Here is an 18784-nt window from a genome sequence, read left to right on the forward strand (position 1 = left end):
ATATTGTTGTACATAAACAATTTTCTTCTATAAATGAATCCTGCTGAATTATTTACTTGGGTGCTGGTTAGATTGCTGCAAAATCTGACATTTATACATAATCTATGTTCCTCTCTATATCATACTATCCCTCTAAGAAAGAGTGTACATGCAGGGATCCTGCACCAATTGGAAGTAAGACCAAGGATGGCGATTACATTTCCAATGTGTCCTATAATGTAATTTCTCCTAAAAAGTTGACCTCTTCCAATATGAAAACACTAGGCATTTTGTTAAAATGAAATTGTTCTCTAAGGGCCAAGTCACTACTTGTCATTCTTGACTTTAGATGGGAAACAAGGTCAGATCCTGGATTATCCTCACTCCAAGAATTTAGCAAATGAAGGAACTTCCATTCAGGTCATCCCAATGTCCTTCTCAGTAGTTTCATATCATGCTTTATTTTGCTTCTTTTGCCAAAAGCTTCTTCGGCTCTCAACCATGACCTCGATGATTGAGAATCACCATAGACATTTAAGCTCCATGGTTTACATGTTTATTGGAGAAATAAGCATGGGGCAAGGTGCAGAATTTGTTAGGGTGAAGGAGACGCCTCACTTACAGCCTCTTAGCTGATTTTGTCTTTATTTCTTTGCTCTCAGCCTTTCAACTTCCTACCCATAACTTTGTGTTTCAAAGGTGGAAGAGAAAATTGGTCAGTATTTTAACAAGACTAAATATATTTATTCTTTACAAATGGACTCAGAAATGAATAGTGACAAGGAGGATATTAAAAGGCATATCTAAATGATATAGAAAGTGAAATATAGCTAATAAATACAAGTAAGTAAGAAGAATTGCTATTGCTTTTGCATACAATGTTCGCTGGTGCACACTTTTGCATTGAATGTAGGGTGATCCAAAAATAAAATTCGATACAAATTTCATAACATTCCTTTAACTTACTGTAATTGTATCCAAATATGATCCTTTGCATTCAGATTCTGCATTACATATCTCTAGTAACAAATTTCCCAGGGTTTACATTTTGGAAAATGAACATGAGGGAGAAACGTCAGAAAAAGGTTGTTTTGTGGGTCCACCCCAAGATGTTCAGTCTTCACCTAAAGCAGGAGTGTAGAACCCAATTTCATTGAGGGCCACATCAGGGATTTCTTTGACCTGGGGAGGGCATGTGGGAGCATGGTCAGCTCAACGTCGATTGTGTCGTACGCCTGTGGTGGCCTATGCAATCTGCCAGTGAAAACAGGCTCCTGAGCTCTGGTTTTGGTTGCGACGGCCTCTTGCAACCCTCTGCCAGTGAAAACGGAGCTTGGGAGTGTCACCCGAAACCCTTGTGTGCTCCATTTTTGCCTGCAATGGCCTCCTGCAACCTTCTGCCAGCAAAGATGAAGCTCAGGAGGGCTGCAAGCAGAGGAATTGTGGGCCAGTCCTTCACTGTTTCCAGGTCAGCCACGCAGGCCTGTTCTAAGCACTCTACATTTTATATCCAGCCTCCGGGCCTTGAGTTTGACACCTCTGAGCTAAAGGAAGAAATTCTAATTCTCTTATACCACACCATTTATTTCTTTTTCTTTATTAGTTGCTCCCTGCGATTTAGGTCAGGTCTTAGTAAAATGACATAGCATTTGGGAAAAAAGATACAACTTAGCAAGCCAGTGCTGGAGGCCAAGATAGAGAAGACCTCCACAATTACCATGTATTTTCCTTTGGTGCTCATGTAGGTTGGAACAAAGGACAGCCAGACACTGAAGAAGACCAACATGCTGAAGATGATGAACTTGGCTTCATTAAAGCTATCGGGTAAATTTTTGGCTAAAAAGGCCACAAAGAAAGATACAATGGAAAGGAAGCCCATATATCCTAGAACACAATAGAACATCTCAGTTGAGCCTTCATTACATTCCAACACTATCTCTTCCTCTAATGTGTGCATGTCAACATCTGGGAATGGTGGTGAGGTTCCCAGCCATGTGGCCAAAATGCCTGCTTGGACAAGAGAACAGGAGAGGACAATAAAAACTGGCAGTTTTCTCCCCACCCACTTACTCATCTTGGAATGTGGCTGGATGGCCAAAAAAGCCAGGATCACCATGATGGTTTTTGCTAGTATGCATGAAATTGCCACTGAGAAGATGATGCCCAAGGATGTTTGTCGAAGAAGACAAGTCATTTGTATGGGACGGTCAAAGAAGAAAAATGCACAAAGGAAGGAGAGGATGAGGGATACAAGCAGACTGTAGCTGAGACCCTGGTTGTTGGCTTTGACGATGGGCGTGTGCTGGTGCTTAATAAAAACTCCTAGCACAAAAGACGCAGTCAATGAGAGGGAGATAGTAAATGAAGTCAAGGTGATCCCCAAAGGTTCTTTATAGGAGAGAAAATGTATAACTTTAGGAATGCACACATTTTCACCATCTTTTGCATAGTGATCTTTTGGGCAACTGATACAGTCATCCATATCTGAAATAGAAAGAGGTGAAGAGTCTTAGTAGAGAATCTTTGTGGTCAAGAGCCTTGGTAGGTGGTTCTATCAGACCCTGGGAAAGAAGATGCTTTCTGCCTTAAAGAAAGAGTCAAAAGGGTGTGATGTAAAGAAGGTCTCTTCTGTCTGTCACATGATCAATTTCAAGGCCAAGGAAATCAGGAAATTCAGGCAGTTCAAATGAATATAGCAATAGCACTTAGACTTATACAACACTTCACAGTGCTTTAAAGCCCTCTCTAAGCGGTTTACAAAGTAATAATAATCTGGGTGCTCTTCTTACTGACCGCGGAAGGATGAAAAGTTGTGTCAGACTTGAGCCTGGTGAAATTCAAACTGCAAATTGCAGGGACCTTATAGTCAGTAGATGCAATACTGCAATACTGCCTTTTCACTACTATGCCACCATGGCTCATATAATTGCCTATCTATATATATAAAAGCCAAATACCAGTCACTCATCGCAAATTCTCCAGAACTGTAAAGCCCACAAACTTGAAATTTGGCACATATGTTCCTCTTGGCTTCCAGGTGCTCACTAAGAAAGGATTTTTCAAAACGGCCACCAGATCATTGGTAATCCTTACACGGTAATTCACACATTATGATGCTAAGGAGTTCTATTCCCCCTCCCCACCTGAAAATAACTCTGTTCCAACTGCCAGATGCCTCACATTCCGTTACCTCAGTTCACAGTGGCAGATATTCCAATGCTTCACTTAGGAGTGGTCTGGGGCTGCTTACAGTACTAAATGTTGGTACCTCACCAAAATGTCTATGCCTTCCACCTATGGAACTGCTTCCAGATTCAAAGCGGTGGGAGCAATATTCCCTTATGTGTTTCAATCACCGACCACTACTGAGCCAAGCCAACAGATTTAACCGGAGTGACCCGGATGTCTCCTGCATTGCCTGATAACATATTTTCGTCACGAAGCTTGGGTATCTAAATGAGTCTGTCAATCTGTCTGTCTGTCTGTCTCTCTCTCTCTCTCTCTTTCTCTCTCTCTGTTTATTGTTTATTATTACGATCTCTACAAGTATCTGAACTACTAACTGGCAAAGGAAATAAGTAGGCTATAAGAATCAATGGAATTCAAGGTGGGCACAAGGTACCTGACATTAATGATGGATTAGTCTCAGGTACCTTGTGTACATCACATCAAGCCTGGTCATCTTCTACAATCAAAGTTTTATATCCCTCCCCCTCAAGGCAGCCTTTAAAGACTACTTATTTAATCATCTGTTTCTCCAATATTTTTATCTTTAATTCATTATCATGCTTCTTCTTTTGCTGATGATTCTAAATTGATTAATAAAAATTTGAAAGTGAGTGATATTTCTTTTTCTTCATGAATGGAATGAGGAAGAGGAAGTCCAGCAATGACTGAAGTAAAACTTTATTAGCTCTCATTTCTGGTATGCTTAAAAATGGGGCAGACGTACCCATCAGATAGGAAATCTTCTCTTCCTCACATTGAAGACAATCATAGCAGCAGAAGACCCCAGACTCCTTCTTGACCTTGTGAAAGCCAGGCTGGCACGGATCATTGCAAAGAGAAGTAGGGGGTACCTGTCCAAAAATATTAGGATGGAGATAATGCATTTTTAGGATGACTATGATCATGATTTATCACTTGTTTCTTATATGTACACAAAGAGCGTATACACCAGACACAAATCTCTTGTGTGTCCAACCACACATGGCCACTAAAGAATTCTATTCTACTCTACTCTACTCTACTTTACTCTATTCCACTACAGTACACTGTACTCTACTCTCTATTTCAGTTTTCATCGGTCAACTGCTCAGATTAATGGAAGGTTTTTCACATAAATTTAGAGGCTCATGGCTCTAAGAATTTGCAAGGTTTTATACACAAATTCTTAGTTCATTATTTATTTGCCTCCCAAAAATATACTCCCTACTAATAATTTTATCTTTAAAATATGCCAGTGGCCATCTGCTTCAAAATTCTTATGAGAGTTTTGAAAAAAATGTTTTTTGTGTGTTTGTTAATATGAAATCTGCTACCACCTTCAGATGAGTAGCGAGATGGGCAGAATATAAATTAAATAGACAAGTACAATAAATAAACAAATAAATACATAAATACATAAATAATTAAAGAAACGAATAAGCTGGAAGCTAACAAGCAAGTGAACAAGCCACCCATTCTGTTCAGATGGATAGTGAGTTGGGCAGAATATAAATTAAATGAACAAATATAATAAAATAGCCAACCAATTAATTAACAAACAAACAAACAAGCTGCTAAATAGCAAGCAAGCCACCAAGCCCGTTTTTCATCACAATTATCTTTTTGCTACCTGTTTGAAATCTCCATGCCACTGGATTCTTTCGTCAGCCACCACAAATTCTTTCTCTAAAGGGGTTTTAGGATTCAGTCTTCCCACTTTCTCCTTGGCGTAGGAGCCATTTGGAAAAGTGACCAAGTTGATGAGATCAAATCCATCTGTAACTTCTCCCTGTTCATTCAAGGTCACTTCATCTCCAACACTGTTGTTGAAAGAGATTTTTTGAAGAAACGAATGGAGCTTGTGGGGGAAAAAATAAACTATTTGAAAAAGTACACAGGAAACATTTTCACATTTCTGTAATAAACCCTGTGCTCGTTTGCATCTCATTAGGGCTGAAAAAAAGCTTCCAAAAATCTAAGTTTAAGACACACCCAAATTGAAGAGTGGGAAGTAGAGGAGAGAAGAAAGATAGGAAGAGAGTAGAGGTGAAGGGGGAAGATGAGGTGTATAAGGAGGAGTGGTAAGGGGAGAGAGGAGAAGGAGAAAGGAAGGGGATGTAGAGTAGAAAATGATGGAAGGACAGAATGTAGAAAGGGGGAGGAGAGAAGGGGAAGAAAGTGTCGGATAAGGTATAAATATGGTGTATGGAGAGCAGAAGAGCCAATAACTGGGTTTTTCTCTTTTTTTTCTTTTTTTCCCCTTCCTTGGCAGTTGATGGTAAGATGAATTGATGTAAGTACTTAATAATACAACTTGATATTGACTATGTAATAGTATACATGTGATTATATGCTATGAAAATGGAAAATAAAACTTTTTATGACAGAAAAAACAATAACTGAGGAGGGCTTCAGTGCCGGAATGTATCACTGAGACATTTTTATAACAAAAGCTCAGGAAATCCACACATGTAGGGTTTTTTGTGCCTAGCTTTTTATACCGTATTTATCGGCGTATAACACGCACCGGCGTATAACACACACCCCCCATTTTAACACAAAAATTTGAGTAAAAATTTTTTTCATTAAAAATAAATGACTTGGAAGCTCGGAACTTAATGTTGGATTAAAATTTATAACATTAGAACATGAATTATAACATTAACTCCTCTTAAAAGGCAAATATGAAATGAAAAAACACCTCTTTGAGCAAAAAAACTTAATCAGAATCACTGCTTTTTGGAAAACCAAAAACCTCTTCCTCATCTTCACTCTCTCCCTCTTTTTTCCCTTCCTTCCCCCTTCCTCTTGCCTATCAACTTCATCCTCTTTGTCTTTCTGCTCTTTCCCTCTCTTCCCCTTTTCTTCCTACCTCCTTCCTTCTCCCTCCCTTCTTCTTTTTCTTCCTTTCTTCTTCCATCTTCCTCCTTCTCCTTCCATTCTTTCTCCTTCCATCCATCTTTTCTCCTTCCATCTTCTCCCCCCCTCCCTTCTTCTTTTCCTCCCCCCTCCCTCCTTCCTTCCTCTCCTTCCCTTTCTCACACACAGGAAGGGGAGGGGGCTATCTAGTCGCTTTCACAGCATAATTTCTTTATCTAACTTTTAAAAAACTGTGTGCAAATCAAACGAGATTTTCGTAACCTGCGAAGCACCAAGTTATATTATGTTGTTACAAATTCGCAGCTACTCCATTCTTTCTGATAGGGAACTACATTTCCCAAGATGCCTCAGGTCCTCAAAGCGCTGAACGCAGCTTTGCAATTGACTTCAGCGAGGCCTGGCAGCCGCCGGCTGGGGTGGTTGTCAGGGCGATGCGGAGCGGACGCGCCGTTTGTTACTGCTTCCAGCAATCAAGACGGACAAGGGAAGCGACTGAAACGGACGCTGGCCGCAGGAGAGCGAGGCTGCTGCCAGCCGTTTCACCTTGCGCAGCGAATTTGACTGGGTCCCGGGGCTTCTGCCGAGTGGCAGAAGTAGGGAAGAAAACTTCCTTTCGCTTCCCGAATTTGACTGGGTCCCGGGGCTTCTGCCGGGCGGCAGAAGCCCGGGAAGCGAAAGGAAGTTTTCTTCCCTATTGAAACAGAAGCCGCAGCAGGAGAGCAGGGCTGCTGCCGGCCGTTTCACCTTGCGCAGCGAATTTGACTGGGTCCCGGGCTTCTGCCACCCGGAGTATCGGCGTATAACACGCAGGCAGGGTTTAAGCTTGCAATTTTAGTTTTAAAACTGCGTGTTATACGCCGATAAATACGGTAATTAACATACACGAATTTAGTTCTATGTTTTTTGTAATGTTTTCTAGCATGGATGTGCTTTTTTTTTTTTTTAAAGAACTATGTTTGGCTGAGCGGCTGGAGCCCCATTCTGAACTGCTTTTAATTAGTGCCTGCTGCACATCAGCAATTAAAACCCATTGCAGAATCAGCTTCTCATCAACTTGTGAAAGAAAAATTCAATTTAAAAAAAATGAAGACAAGACACACCCAAATTTTCAGCCTCTTTTTTTGGGGGGAATGTTATACTCTGAAAAATATGGTATTTAAATTAAGATCTTTTATTATTTCCATATTCAAATTATTATCCTTCATTTTTTAATTATTCATTTATTCAATATTTCAATATGTTATTTTTATATCCGTCTTCATCTTCTGCATATCATATGTTTTAATACAAATAAAGTATTGTTATAAGAGCCAAGGTGGCGCAGTGGTTAAATGCAGCACTGCAGGCTACTGCTAGATCAGCAGTTCAGCGGTTCAAATCTCACCGGCTCAGGGTTGACTCAGCCTTCCATCCTTCCGAGGTGGGTAAAATGAGGACCCAGATTGTTGGGGGCAATATGCTGACTCTCTGTAAACCGCTTAGAGAGGGCTGAAAGCCCTATGAAGCGGTATATAAGTCTACTGCTATTACTGCTATATTGTTAATCATATTTTTTACATTTCTGTAATAAACCCTGTGCTTCACAGCAGTAAGGTTAGGAAGGAATTGTTACCTGCCAGGGCTTAATGTCTTGAGATATTGATATTGCCTTAGATCTGTGGTTTGATGAATACATCATATCTAAGGCATGTGCCATGGCATAAACTGCATTGTAGATGCTGTAGCTGTGACCAGTCATGCTCATTTCAAAGAAAGGTGTGGGAAGATTCTGCAGCATCTCTTCTCCAGTACAAGCATCTATTTCAGTTGAGTTTGAAATTGAACAACTGAAAGCATTTTCCCAAAAATTATTGATGAAACTGTTCCCATTTTCCAAAGAAGGCTTTACTTTCTGAAGAAATTCTTCAAAGGCTAAAACTTTCTGTGAATGGATTGAAAAGGAAAGGGTACCATGGAAGATCTGTATATCGAAATCTGTTTGAAACTTGTTGGATACAAAATCAATCTGGGCTGTTGAAATCCACACCTTTCCCGAAGAAACATTGAACTTATGTTCTGAAGTTAGCATGCTCATCCCAATGTCATTCCACCATAAAAGATCTGCCAGCCAGAACAAGGTTACCGTTTCTCCATAAACAACAACTGCATTGGCTCTGCTATTTTGGAAAACTGAGATCTGATTAGGAATTTTTTCAAGAATTTCTTCTATACTGCACATTGGGTGGGTTTTTGGAATTCTTTTTATGAAGTCTGTACATATTCCCTGATGAAAAAATATGGGTTGCAAAACCTCCAAGAAATGTTCTCCACTTTGGTCATCAATAAGGACAAGGCCAACCCATTTCCACCTGAAATGCAAAAGTAACTGGACTATCCCCCGAAGTTGAAGGGCTTCATTTGGAACCATGCGGTAAAAGGAAGAGAAGTGGGAGTCATAATTTAGTGTTGGTTGAAATGAACCATATGAAAGCTAGAGGGGAAAAGAACCATATGTTTCAAAGAAGAATGAAATGGAAAGATGACAAAATCCTGCATGGTATCTCTGTCTGTCTGTCTGTCAAAAAGGTTAAAAAGACCTTGACTATGTGTCAGAATAGTCAAAATTCAAATCTCAACTAACAAAAGCTCTGTCTTACACATTGGCAGAAAATATCAGAACAGAAAAAGAAACTGAGTGGATATGATCTTATAGATGAACCCCACATTGTCAAGGACCTTGAAATACTCATCTCAAATGATCAAAAGTCCAGAGCTCACACTAACAACATTGCCAAAAAGACATTAAGAGTTGTTAACCTAATCTTGCATAGCTTCTTCTCCGGTAATATTGAACTGCAAACTAGGGCATGCAAAACTTTTGCTAGACCAATTCTTGAATACAGCTCATCTGTCTGGAACCCACGCTGCATATCAGACATTAACACAATCGAACGAGTCCAGAGATATTTCACGAGAAGAGTCCTCCACTCCTCTGCTCGCAACAGAATACCTTATGCCACTAGATTTGAAATTTTGGGCTTAAACAACATAGAACTTCGCCATCTTCAATCTGATCTAAGCGTTAGTACATCAAATTATCTGCTACAATGTCCTATCTGTCAATGAATACTTCACCAGAACAACACACAAACTCACAATAGATACAAACTTATGATAAACCACTCCAAACTTGATTGCAGAAAATATGACTTCAGTAACAGAGTTCTCAATGCCTGGAATGCACTCCCTCATACTGTGGTTTCTTCCCCAAACCCCCAAAACTTTAACCTTAGTCTACTGTCGACCTCACCCCATTCCAAAGAGGTCTTTAAGGCGCGTGCATAAGCCACCAGCATTTCTACTGTCCCTGTCCTAATATTCCCTTGTATTTGTATTCATTTCATTTATTCATAATCATGTCTATACTTATATCTGTTATCTAATTCATACTTGATGAAATAAATAAATAATATCTAAATATCTAAATATCTAAATATCTAAATATCTAAATATCTAAATATCTAAATATCTAAATATCTAAATATCTAAATATCTAAATATCTAAATATCTAAATATCTAAATATCTGAATATCTGAATATCTGAATATCTAAATAACTAAATAACTAAATCACTAAATAAATATCTAAATATTTTCTTCTCCTCCTCCTCAATTCCAACATAAATTTGAAGTGACTGTACAATTTAGATAATTCCTGTGGTAACATGTACCAATTGTACATAATTTTATATTTTAAAAAGAAATGTCTTAACTGGTTGTAATTAAGAGAAAATTTCTCAATACTTTTTGCAAAAGGAGTGAACCCATACAAAAAGACACACATTTAGGTGCCATGATGTACTTATTTATGTCCTTATGCTTCCAATCCTTTTTCTTAAATCATGCTTTCCACATATTTTTTATGGTCAACTTTCTACCAGGAGAAAATGAGAAGGAACTAAGGATCAGATTATTTATCGATATCATGGTGCACATCCATAATTCTTACCTGAGGAACTTTGTAAAGGCCTAAGATTTCCTCCATACACAAGGAAGTATCAGCACTTAGCCCACCAATGACACCTGCTAATTTTCCATTGCTTCCACATTTGTAGTTGGGAAGAAACTGATGTGATTTAGAGAGCAGGTCCAAAGTGGCACGAAAGGTTGTCCTTGAATCAGTGTAGCTGTCATGGATGTGGAACCCAAGAGTAACATTGGGTAAGAGCTCATGATTCTCATTGATCTCATCAATGGCGAAGACCAAGGCTAGGATATGTTGGATGAACTTGGTGATCAATCTACAAAGAAAGAGATTGGATGTATGTAGGCAGAAGTTAAAATTAATTAACTTTAATTATTTATTGTTTCCCTTTGGAATCCAAGTGACTACATCCATGAAGTATGCTTATTAAATAAAAAAAGTGCTAGTCAGCAGCCAGGTCAGAAATTATGTTGAATTAACTCCATCAAACACAAGGTCCTTTTATGGAATTATATTCAATGCAAGAACAATCTAAACAATACATTTTATTCATTTTTTATCCCTCTGAATTGAATCCAGGCTTAATTGTCCTCAAAATAAATAAATAAATGGGATTGACATTCATTTTACTATAATTCCAATGGGTACAGTACAGGCATAACTAAATCTGGATCCATTTGTATGACTTTAGCATTTCTGATTAAACTTTTACTGATCCCGATGGTGAAGTTGTTTAATAGAACATAGGAATTTCTTAATAAAACTGGAAGAATTGGATATGTAACGTTCATTAATTTCTGCTCACCCCTCAAATGTAATGTAATTTCATCTTGCCTACTGTTTTAAGTTCACTCATTTTCTTGTTTTCCATAAATGTGGCCTTTGAGAAGTATATTTTTATGGTACAGACTTAGCAAAGATCTATGTCAGATTTAATCATCCATCCTCAGTTCTGTTCATGGTTTCTTCAAAATTATCACCATGTGCTAGACAGCTGATAGAAGGGACATAAGAATATCTCCCCAAGGCAGTTCTGATTCAGCCCTGCATCTGAATCTTCTTCAACATACCAACTAGAATGAAATTACGTTAATTTGGGATACTGGATAGTTCCAGATGTGATGTTACTATTAGTTTTGTTGTTATATATGTATATCTTACCTATGTAGATTAGAATAGAATAACAGAGTTGGAAGGGACGTTGGAGATCTTCTAGTTTAACCTGCTACTAAGGCAGGAAACTCTACACCACTTCAGACAAATGGTTATCCAACATCTTCTTAAAAACTTCCAGTGTTGGGGCATTCACAACTTCTGGATCCACTGATTGTTCTAACTGTCAGGAAATTTCTTCTTAGTTCTAGGTTGCTTCTTTCCTTGATTAGTTTCCACCCATTGCTTCTTGTTCTACCCTCAGGTGCTTTGGAGAATAGCTTGACTCCTTCTTTGTGGCAGCCCCTGAGATATTGGAACACTGCTATCATGTTTCCCCTTTTCCTTCTTTTCATCAGACTAGATGTCTGACCAGTTCCAGCAACCATTCTCTATGTTTTAGCTTCAGGCTTCCTAATCTTCTTTGTTGCTCTTCTTTGCACTCTTTCTAGAGTCTCAACATCTTTTTTTACATCATGGCACACAAAACTGAATGCCATATTCCAAGTGTGGCCTTACCAAGGCATTATAAGGTAGCATTAACAGTTCACATGATCTTGAGTCTATCCCTCTGCTTATGCAGCCTACAACTGTGTTGGGTTTTTTTTGCAGCTGCTTCACACTGCTGGCTCATATTTAAATGGTTGTCCACTAGGAATCCAAGATCTCTTTCACAGTTACTACTACTGAGCAAGGTACCACATATACTCTACCTGTGCAATTTGGGTTTTTTGCCTAAATGTAGAACCTTACTCTTTTCAACATTGAATTTCATTTTGTTAGATAGTGTCCAATGTTCAAGTCTGTATATACAAGTAGGTATATAATGTATATTTTGGCTAGGATTAATAAATGAAGTTTTCACACATTTTCCTACTAGTTGCTCTGGAGGATCCTCAATTGGCTTCTTTATTACTAAAAATACAGGTGGGAAGTTAAAGTAACTTTTTTATCCAGGAATTTAAATAGCTGCATTGTTCTGAGTATAACTCAGCAGGTATAATCAGCCTTGTCTAATAAATTCTACCAACGAAGGTCTAAAATTGAAAGAGTTGGATTAAATTGAAAAATGTTTAGATGAAAGTGAACTGTTATATACTGAAAAAGTATAAGGAATATGAGAATCTCTCTCCAAGCCACTTTTGATTCAGTCCTGAGTTTGAAAGTTCTTGAAGATACCAACTAAAAAGAAATTAGGATGACAGAACTTCCATCTCAGTAGAAATTAGGCACTGGACAAATCCAGATGTGGCTGTGTTACCATTACTTTGGGTGCCCCTTTCTATTCTTTCCCAGCTTTATAGCATCTATTTAAGACCAGAAATCATCCCAAATAGAATGCAATTTTCCAGGTGAGCTTTCAAGTACCATTTCTACAAAATTATTGTAAAATATTATTTCAGATGCCTGATAGAGAAACAACAATAACAACAACCCCCTTTTCAAATATTCCACACAAGAAATATATATATATTTCCATTGATATTATCCAAAATTGATTCCCTAACTTAATATCCACTTCAATATTTCAGGGTTGGATATCCTTATAAGCTATTTTGATTTTTGGAAAAGCTTTTGGACCAATGGACATTTTAGGAGATATGTTTGCTATTAGTGGAGAAAAAAATGAAATGCATGTCCAGTTGAAAGGAATTAATATGTAGAGGGATTGCTGATTTCCCATTTCATTTTTTTTTAAAATCCCACTATGCTGCAGCAGGAAAACTGCTCTCTGTGGATTATTTCACGAAAGAACAAGAAGTGATTGAGATAAATCTGGATGGTTTAGGAATGAATGGTCACACTAGAAGTATGGAACATGAATCTAGATGTCTACTAGATGGAGCTAAATGCATAAAACATTTCTTGCCATTTGGTGATCCAGCAGAAAGATGAGAGGGGAAAAGTCAGAAGAGCTGGCCCATGGCAAATTGGAATGGAATAAAATAGCAGAATGGAACAGAACAGAACAGAATAGAATTCTTTATTGGCCAACAATGATTGGACACACAAGGAATGATGGAAAGCTCTCAGTGTCCATATAAGCAACAAGTGATAAATCATGATCATAATCATAATAAAAACACATTTGTCATAAATAATAGAATGATAGAATAACAGAGTTGGAAGAGACCTAGTCCACCCCTAACCCTAACCATACACTATTTCAGACAAATGGTTATTCAATCTCTTCTTAAAACTTCCAGTGTGAGAGCATTTTCAACTTCTGGAGGCAAGGATACAATTTTTAGTGACAGTCATAGTGCACTAAATAATCAGTCAAAATAAATTATACTAGGATACTAAATAAAACAACTAATATAAATTGTAAGATACATGCAACTAAGTTAAAGTAATAATAAGATAAAGGGATAGTTAATAAGAAAGATGAGAAGAAAGAATAATAGTAATAGAGCCATGCTAGCAGGGGTGGGTTTCAACTGGTTCGCGGTGGTCCCTGAGAACCGGTTGGTCGCTGAACCCGGAAGTAAGTAACTTCCAGGAACGGCGAAGGGCGTGCCTGCCCACCCGCGGTCCTTACCCGGTTTTGACGAGTTCTGCGCTTCCACGCATGCGCAGGACGCATACAGCGCCTGAGCGATCGTCCAGGAGCAGCTGGAGCATTGCGCAGATGCTAGTATGCATGCGTGCACCGCGCGCGTGCACGAGGACGCCGCCGGCCCCGTTCCAACCGAACCGGTTGGAACGGGGCGAGAAACCAACCCCTGCATGCTAGGGTGGTGTGACAATGTTGTGGAAGTTAATTGTTTAGCAGACTGAAGGCATGGGAGAAAAAAAACTGTCCTTGGGTCTAGTTGTTCTGGGGTGCAATGCCCTACAGTGTTTTAGCTCTACAACATCATATAATTTTAATTCATTTATTTTACAAATGTCTGGCAATAGCAAGTCATTTCCTCTGATACTTTGGGATTTCAAAGAAATCCTAAGAAATGCCACCCTAAGTTGTACAAAAATATGGACACATCAATAATAAACAAAGAAAAGGAGGAGCCTCTAATCATCCTCGAAAGCTTTGGGAGAAAGGGGGAAAATGATGTTCTTACATTGGAAAGTATATCCAGTCTTGAGAAGGAACCTTTGTAAACGTTATCTCAGACAAAAGAAGAATGATGTGAGAGGTAACCCCACCAATGAAGATGTCACCTGGTTTGTGCCACTCCTGTAAGATGCGATGAGGTTCACTTTGGATGCATTTAACAGAACCTGCTTTGCCCACTGTGTTAGGAAGCAGCAATAGCAGGATTGCCAACAGTACAAACCTCCCCATTCCCAATACTAAACCTATATCTAAGGGGAAGTTTTCCCCATGTCTGTTTACTAGATCAGCTAAGATATATGTTAAAGGGGGGAATAAAGATTATGAAAACATGCACTGAAAGGTATTTAAGAGAGAGCTGTCTTAAGCATAACTCTAACATCAGCTGGACAAATTGCAAACAAACTCTCATGAGTTAATGGCAAAACCCTGCTATACTAAGTCCCTAATTGCAGTTCTCCATGATCCTGGTTGATTTATGTGGATATTTCTGCTCTTTCTCTCCAAATCCTTTAGTCGTTTGTAAAGTCATCAGAACTCTGCAAAACCAGCAATTTCCGTAATTATAATAATTATTTTTGGAAAGTGCAAAAACATGGAAGCAAACAAGTTCAGCTCAACTCAACTATGCACCAGTTGTTACATTAAATGAAACTCCTGAATCCCAATGACTGAATGATAAAGTACATCTCTATTTTATCTCCCTTTGGAACTGGATGCTATGTGCTTCTTCTTTTTTTCCTGAGCATATACATAGATTCACTTTTTCTGGGAAGCTCAGCTCTAATCACTTTAATAAATGTATAATTTATACATATAATGTATACACCATCCACATTCCTCTTTATTTCGTACTATCCCTCTAAGAAAGAGTGTACATGAAGGGATCTTGCATCAATTAGAAGTAAGACCATGGATGGAGATCCAATTTTCATTGTGTCCTACACTGTAATTTTTTTTCTAAAAAGTTGACCCCTTCCAATATGAAAAGACTAGGCATTTTGGTAAAATGGAATTGTTTTATAAAGACCAAGTCACTACGTTGGTTAGGAACCACCACAAGATTCAATTTAAGAGAGTAATTCCTGAGTTTAGATGAGAAACAAGGGCAAATCCTGGATTAATCTCAGTCCAAGAAATTAGCAAACTAAGGAGCTTCCATACAGGTCATCCCTAATGTCCTCAGTAGTTTCACACCATGATTTGTGTATCTTCTTTTAGAGCTAGACAGCCAGTTCTGTTCTCAGCTATGAAATGGGACAGTGCCATAACAACACCTATTCCCCCACTAGTTATTATAGCAACAGCAATAGCACTTAGTGTCAGGCCTGCAATTATATTCCTTTTAGAATTTTGGCCTGTCACACTTTCTCTTATTCATTATGCTGTTTCTTTAGTATAGTTGATGGGAGGGGAAATAGACAGGAGTGAGATTGTGGAATGTATTGTTTTCATTATTTACTAGAAGCCAAGGTCATCCTTTGTCTCCGCAACAGTACACCTGGCCGGAAGCAACTGGGTGTGGATGCCAGCGTGGAAGAAGAAGATTGGACCATGTGATGGATTGTGGGTGTGGGGACAAGATAATGAACTTTTAACTGGGTGGAATTTTGATGTAATTTCCAGTATTAGGATTAACACAGATGTGCCTAAAATGTCTGCTTTATTAAATTGGAACTTTAAGGATAGTTTTGCCTTGGTCTCTGATATAATTCTACATGATACTTGGAACGCTGACAGACTTATATATCATTTTACAGTGCTTCACAGCACTCTTTAAGCAGTTTACAGAGTCAACATATTGCCCCCAACAATCTGGGTCCTCATTTTATCCACCTTGGAAGGATGGAAGGCTGAGTCAACCTTCAGCCTGGTGAGATTCCATCTGGTAAACTGCTGGCAGCCAGTGATTGGCAGAAGTAGCCTGCAGTAATGCACTCTAGCCATTGCACCACCATGGCTCAGTTATTATTCTCTCTCACTGCATTGACATTTTGCAACATTGCCCAAATGGTCACATAGGGTAATAGTTGAATGGAGGAAGGGTGATGGCAAGTTAGCAAGGCACCTTGGTTGCAGACAAGAGAGATATTCCATGAATAGAGACTAATAATTCTCACCAATGGGAAAATACCTTCCCTATTAGCATTTCCTATGGGCCAGGACCAATAGCTAGCTGGATAAATTTCCCAATCCCTAAGTCTCATTCATGTGGGGACAGTCACCATAGGAAATATACTGTAAAAACAAAACAGTAAAACAGTAAAAAGAGTTAAAAATAAAGACCATCAGGAACAACAGGAGAATTGTGGAATGAACGTAAGTAAATACTTAAAGTTGGGAGTGTCAAACTCATGACCCATGGGCCAGATGCATCATGCACTGGCCATGCCCACCCCATTTAGGACATGTTCAGTGATAGAGAAGTCAAAAGTAAAACAACATTAAGACAAGATATAATGGAATATGGTTTGAATGATAGGTTTAGGTGCCCTAAATTCTGTACATAATCAAATCAGATCCTAGCTGTTTGCATTAAAAAGTCTGATTTATTCATCCAAGTTCCACACTGATGTAATAGCCAACTGTACGGTGGTCCCAAAGAATTAATGTCCTCTATTATCATGGGTCAATCTATTTTTTCCCATCAATTTCTCGGTGTGCTACAATCAGTATCAGAAATCATTTGATGAAGGGTAGAGGTGTAAATCTTTAAAATAAATGTCAACCTAATATTTAACTCTCACTGCTATTATATGTCTAATCATCTCCCTCAATGTTGAACCAAGAATGCACCAAGTGATCTTTTCAAATGAAGCCATTATGTCATGCCAGTTCAAGCCATTGATCAATTTCTAAATTACACAGTCTACAGATTTTAAAGTGCTTCTTTATCCATGTTGAAACATTCTCTTTTCATTTATGAATTGGCACAAACTATTTTAGAGTGAGTTTATTGGGATTTATATGCCGCCCTTTTCCCTGAGGGGACTCAGGGCGGCTTACAACCACAAGGGAGGGGGGTGCAGTGTCAAAAACAGAACAGTATGTGAACAAAGAAAAAATAGTAAAAACACAACTTTCATTCAGCAATCAAACACTCGGGCGGGTAAATTGGGAACCTATCCCCAGGCCTGCTGGGAGAGCCAGATCTTGAGGGCTGCGCGGAAGGTCTGGATAGTGGTGAGGGTACGGATCTCAACGGGGAGGTCGTTCCACAGGGTCGGAGCTGCAACAGAAAAGGCTCTCCTCCGTGTGGTTGCCAGTCGTATGTGTAACAACCATTGCTGGAGAGGATACAGCAAAATGAAGAAAGAAGGGCAGCCATTTTGCTGCTATGATTGTCTCCCATGTCCAGAATGGAACATTTCGAACCAGGAAGGTGAGATATGCCAAAGTATACAAATATATATTTTTTGTAAACTAGATGTTCAGTTTCTTTCATGTTTACAAGCTGTTATATCGCACATAATTTGACTTTGGAGGGATTAACATTTTTGTGCATTCATCATTTGCAAACAACATTGTAGTACATGGAAAATGGACAGCTGAACAGTAGGAATAGATTTTCTGCTTCCTTTTTCTGCATCATTCTTGTAGCATCTCTTTCAACATGTATAGATTAATGTACAACCCCAATTATACAATGGATTAAAGCCTTGACGTTAGGAACCCATTTCCTTCTATTATAATACTTACAAATTTGGATATAGAGGATAAATGCAAATATTATGCACCAGAACACAGCAAACCTTGCAAATTAATTTATTAAAACATGGTGAAAAAACAGATAATGCATACTGGGTGATATCAAAACAGCTTTGTGTTCCCTTTAATAAATGAAAATAGCTTTCTTTTTTATTAGAACTGAGCATGGCTTCATAAAAACATAACTGGGTAAGAAAGGTAGAAAGCTACCTTTCATGTTTCACTTGTGGTTTTCAGAGCTAACACTTTGCCATGTTCTTTTTTCAGACCAAGATGACTGTTATCATTGTCCAGAAGACCATTATCCAAATCAGAAAAAAGATCAACGCATTCCAAAAATCATCACTTTCTTAACATATGGGGAACCTTTGAGAATCAGCTTGAGGATTTCTGCTCTTTTTTTTCCCTTTATCACAGCTCTGGTGCTTGGGATCTTCATTGAATATAGAAATACTCCCATTGTCAAAGCCAACAACCAGAACCTTACAAATATCCTTCTCATCACTCTCCTGCACTGCTTCATTTGTGTTCTGCTTCTCATTGGGGAACCTAATAAGATCAAATTTCTCTTTCAACAGCCAGCTTTTGGTATGATCTTTTCAGTGGCAGTTTCTTGTGCATTAGTCAAAACTGTTGTTGCCGTGGTAGCATTCAGGGCTACTAGGCCTGCCTCCACTATGAGGAAATGGGTGAGAAAAAGATTGGTCAATTCCATTGTTCTTTCCTGGCCTCTTATTCATACAATAATCTGTATAGCATGGTTTGCAACATTTCCACCATACCCAGAACTTAACGTACACACAATGTTCAAAGTAATTGTACTGGAATGTAATGAA

The 18784-nt window shown here is 38.6% G+C and overlaps 1 protein-coding gene across 1 annotated transcript; it reads right to left on the reverse strand.

Moving 5' to 3' along the window:
• Nucleotides 1-1561: 1561 nt before the first annotated feature.
• LOC116521736 (vomeronasal type-2 receptor 26-like) lies at nucleotides 1562-14471 on the reverse strand. Its single transcript, XM_032236396.1, has 6 exons — nucleotides 14248-14471; nucleotides 10055-10346; nucleotides 7679-7987; nucleotides 4817-5044; nucleotides 3932-4058; nucleotides 1562-2463 (listed from the first exon to the last, which is right to left on the reverse strand). Exons 1-6 carry the CDS (start codon nucleotides 14469-14471, stop codon nucleotides 1562-1564), a joined length of 2082 nt encoding a protein of 693 aa, XP_032092287.1.
• Between the last annotated feature and the right edge of the window lie 4313 nt (nucleotides 14472-18784).

The sequence above is a fragment of the Thamnophis elegans genome, chromosome Z (genome assembly GCF_009769535.1).
Source record: "Thamnophis elegans isolate rThaEle1 chromosome Z, rThaEle1.pri, whole genome shotgun sequence".
Lineage (NCBI taxonomy): Eukaryota > Metazoa > Chordata > Lepidosauria > Squamata > Colubridae > Thamnophis > Thamnophis elegans.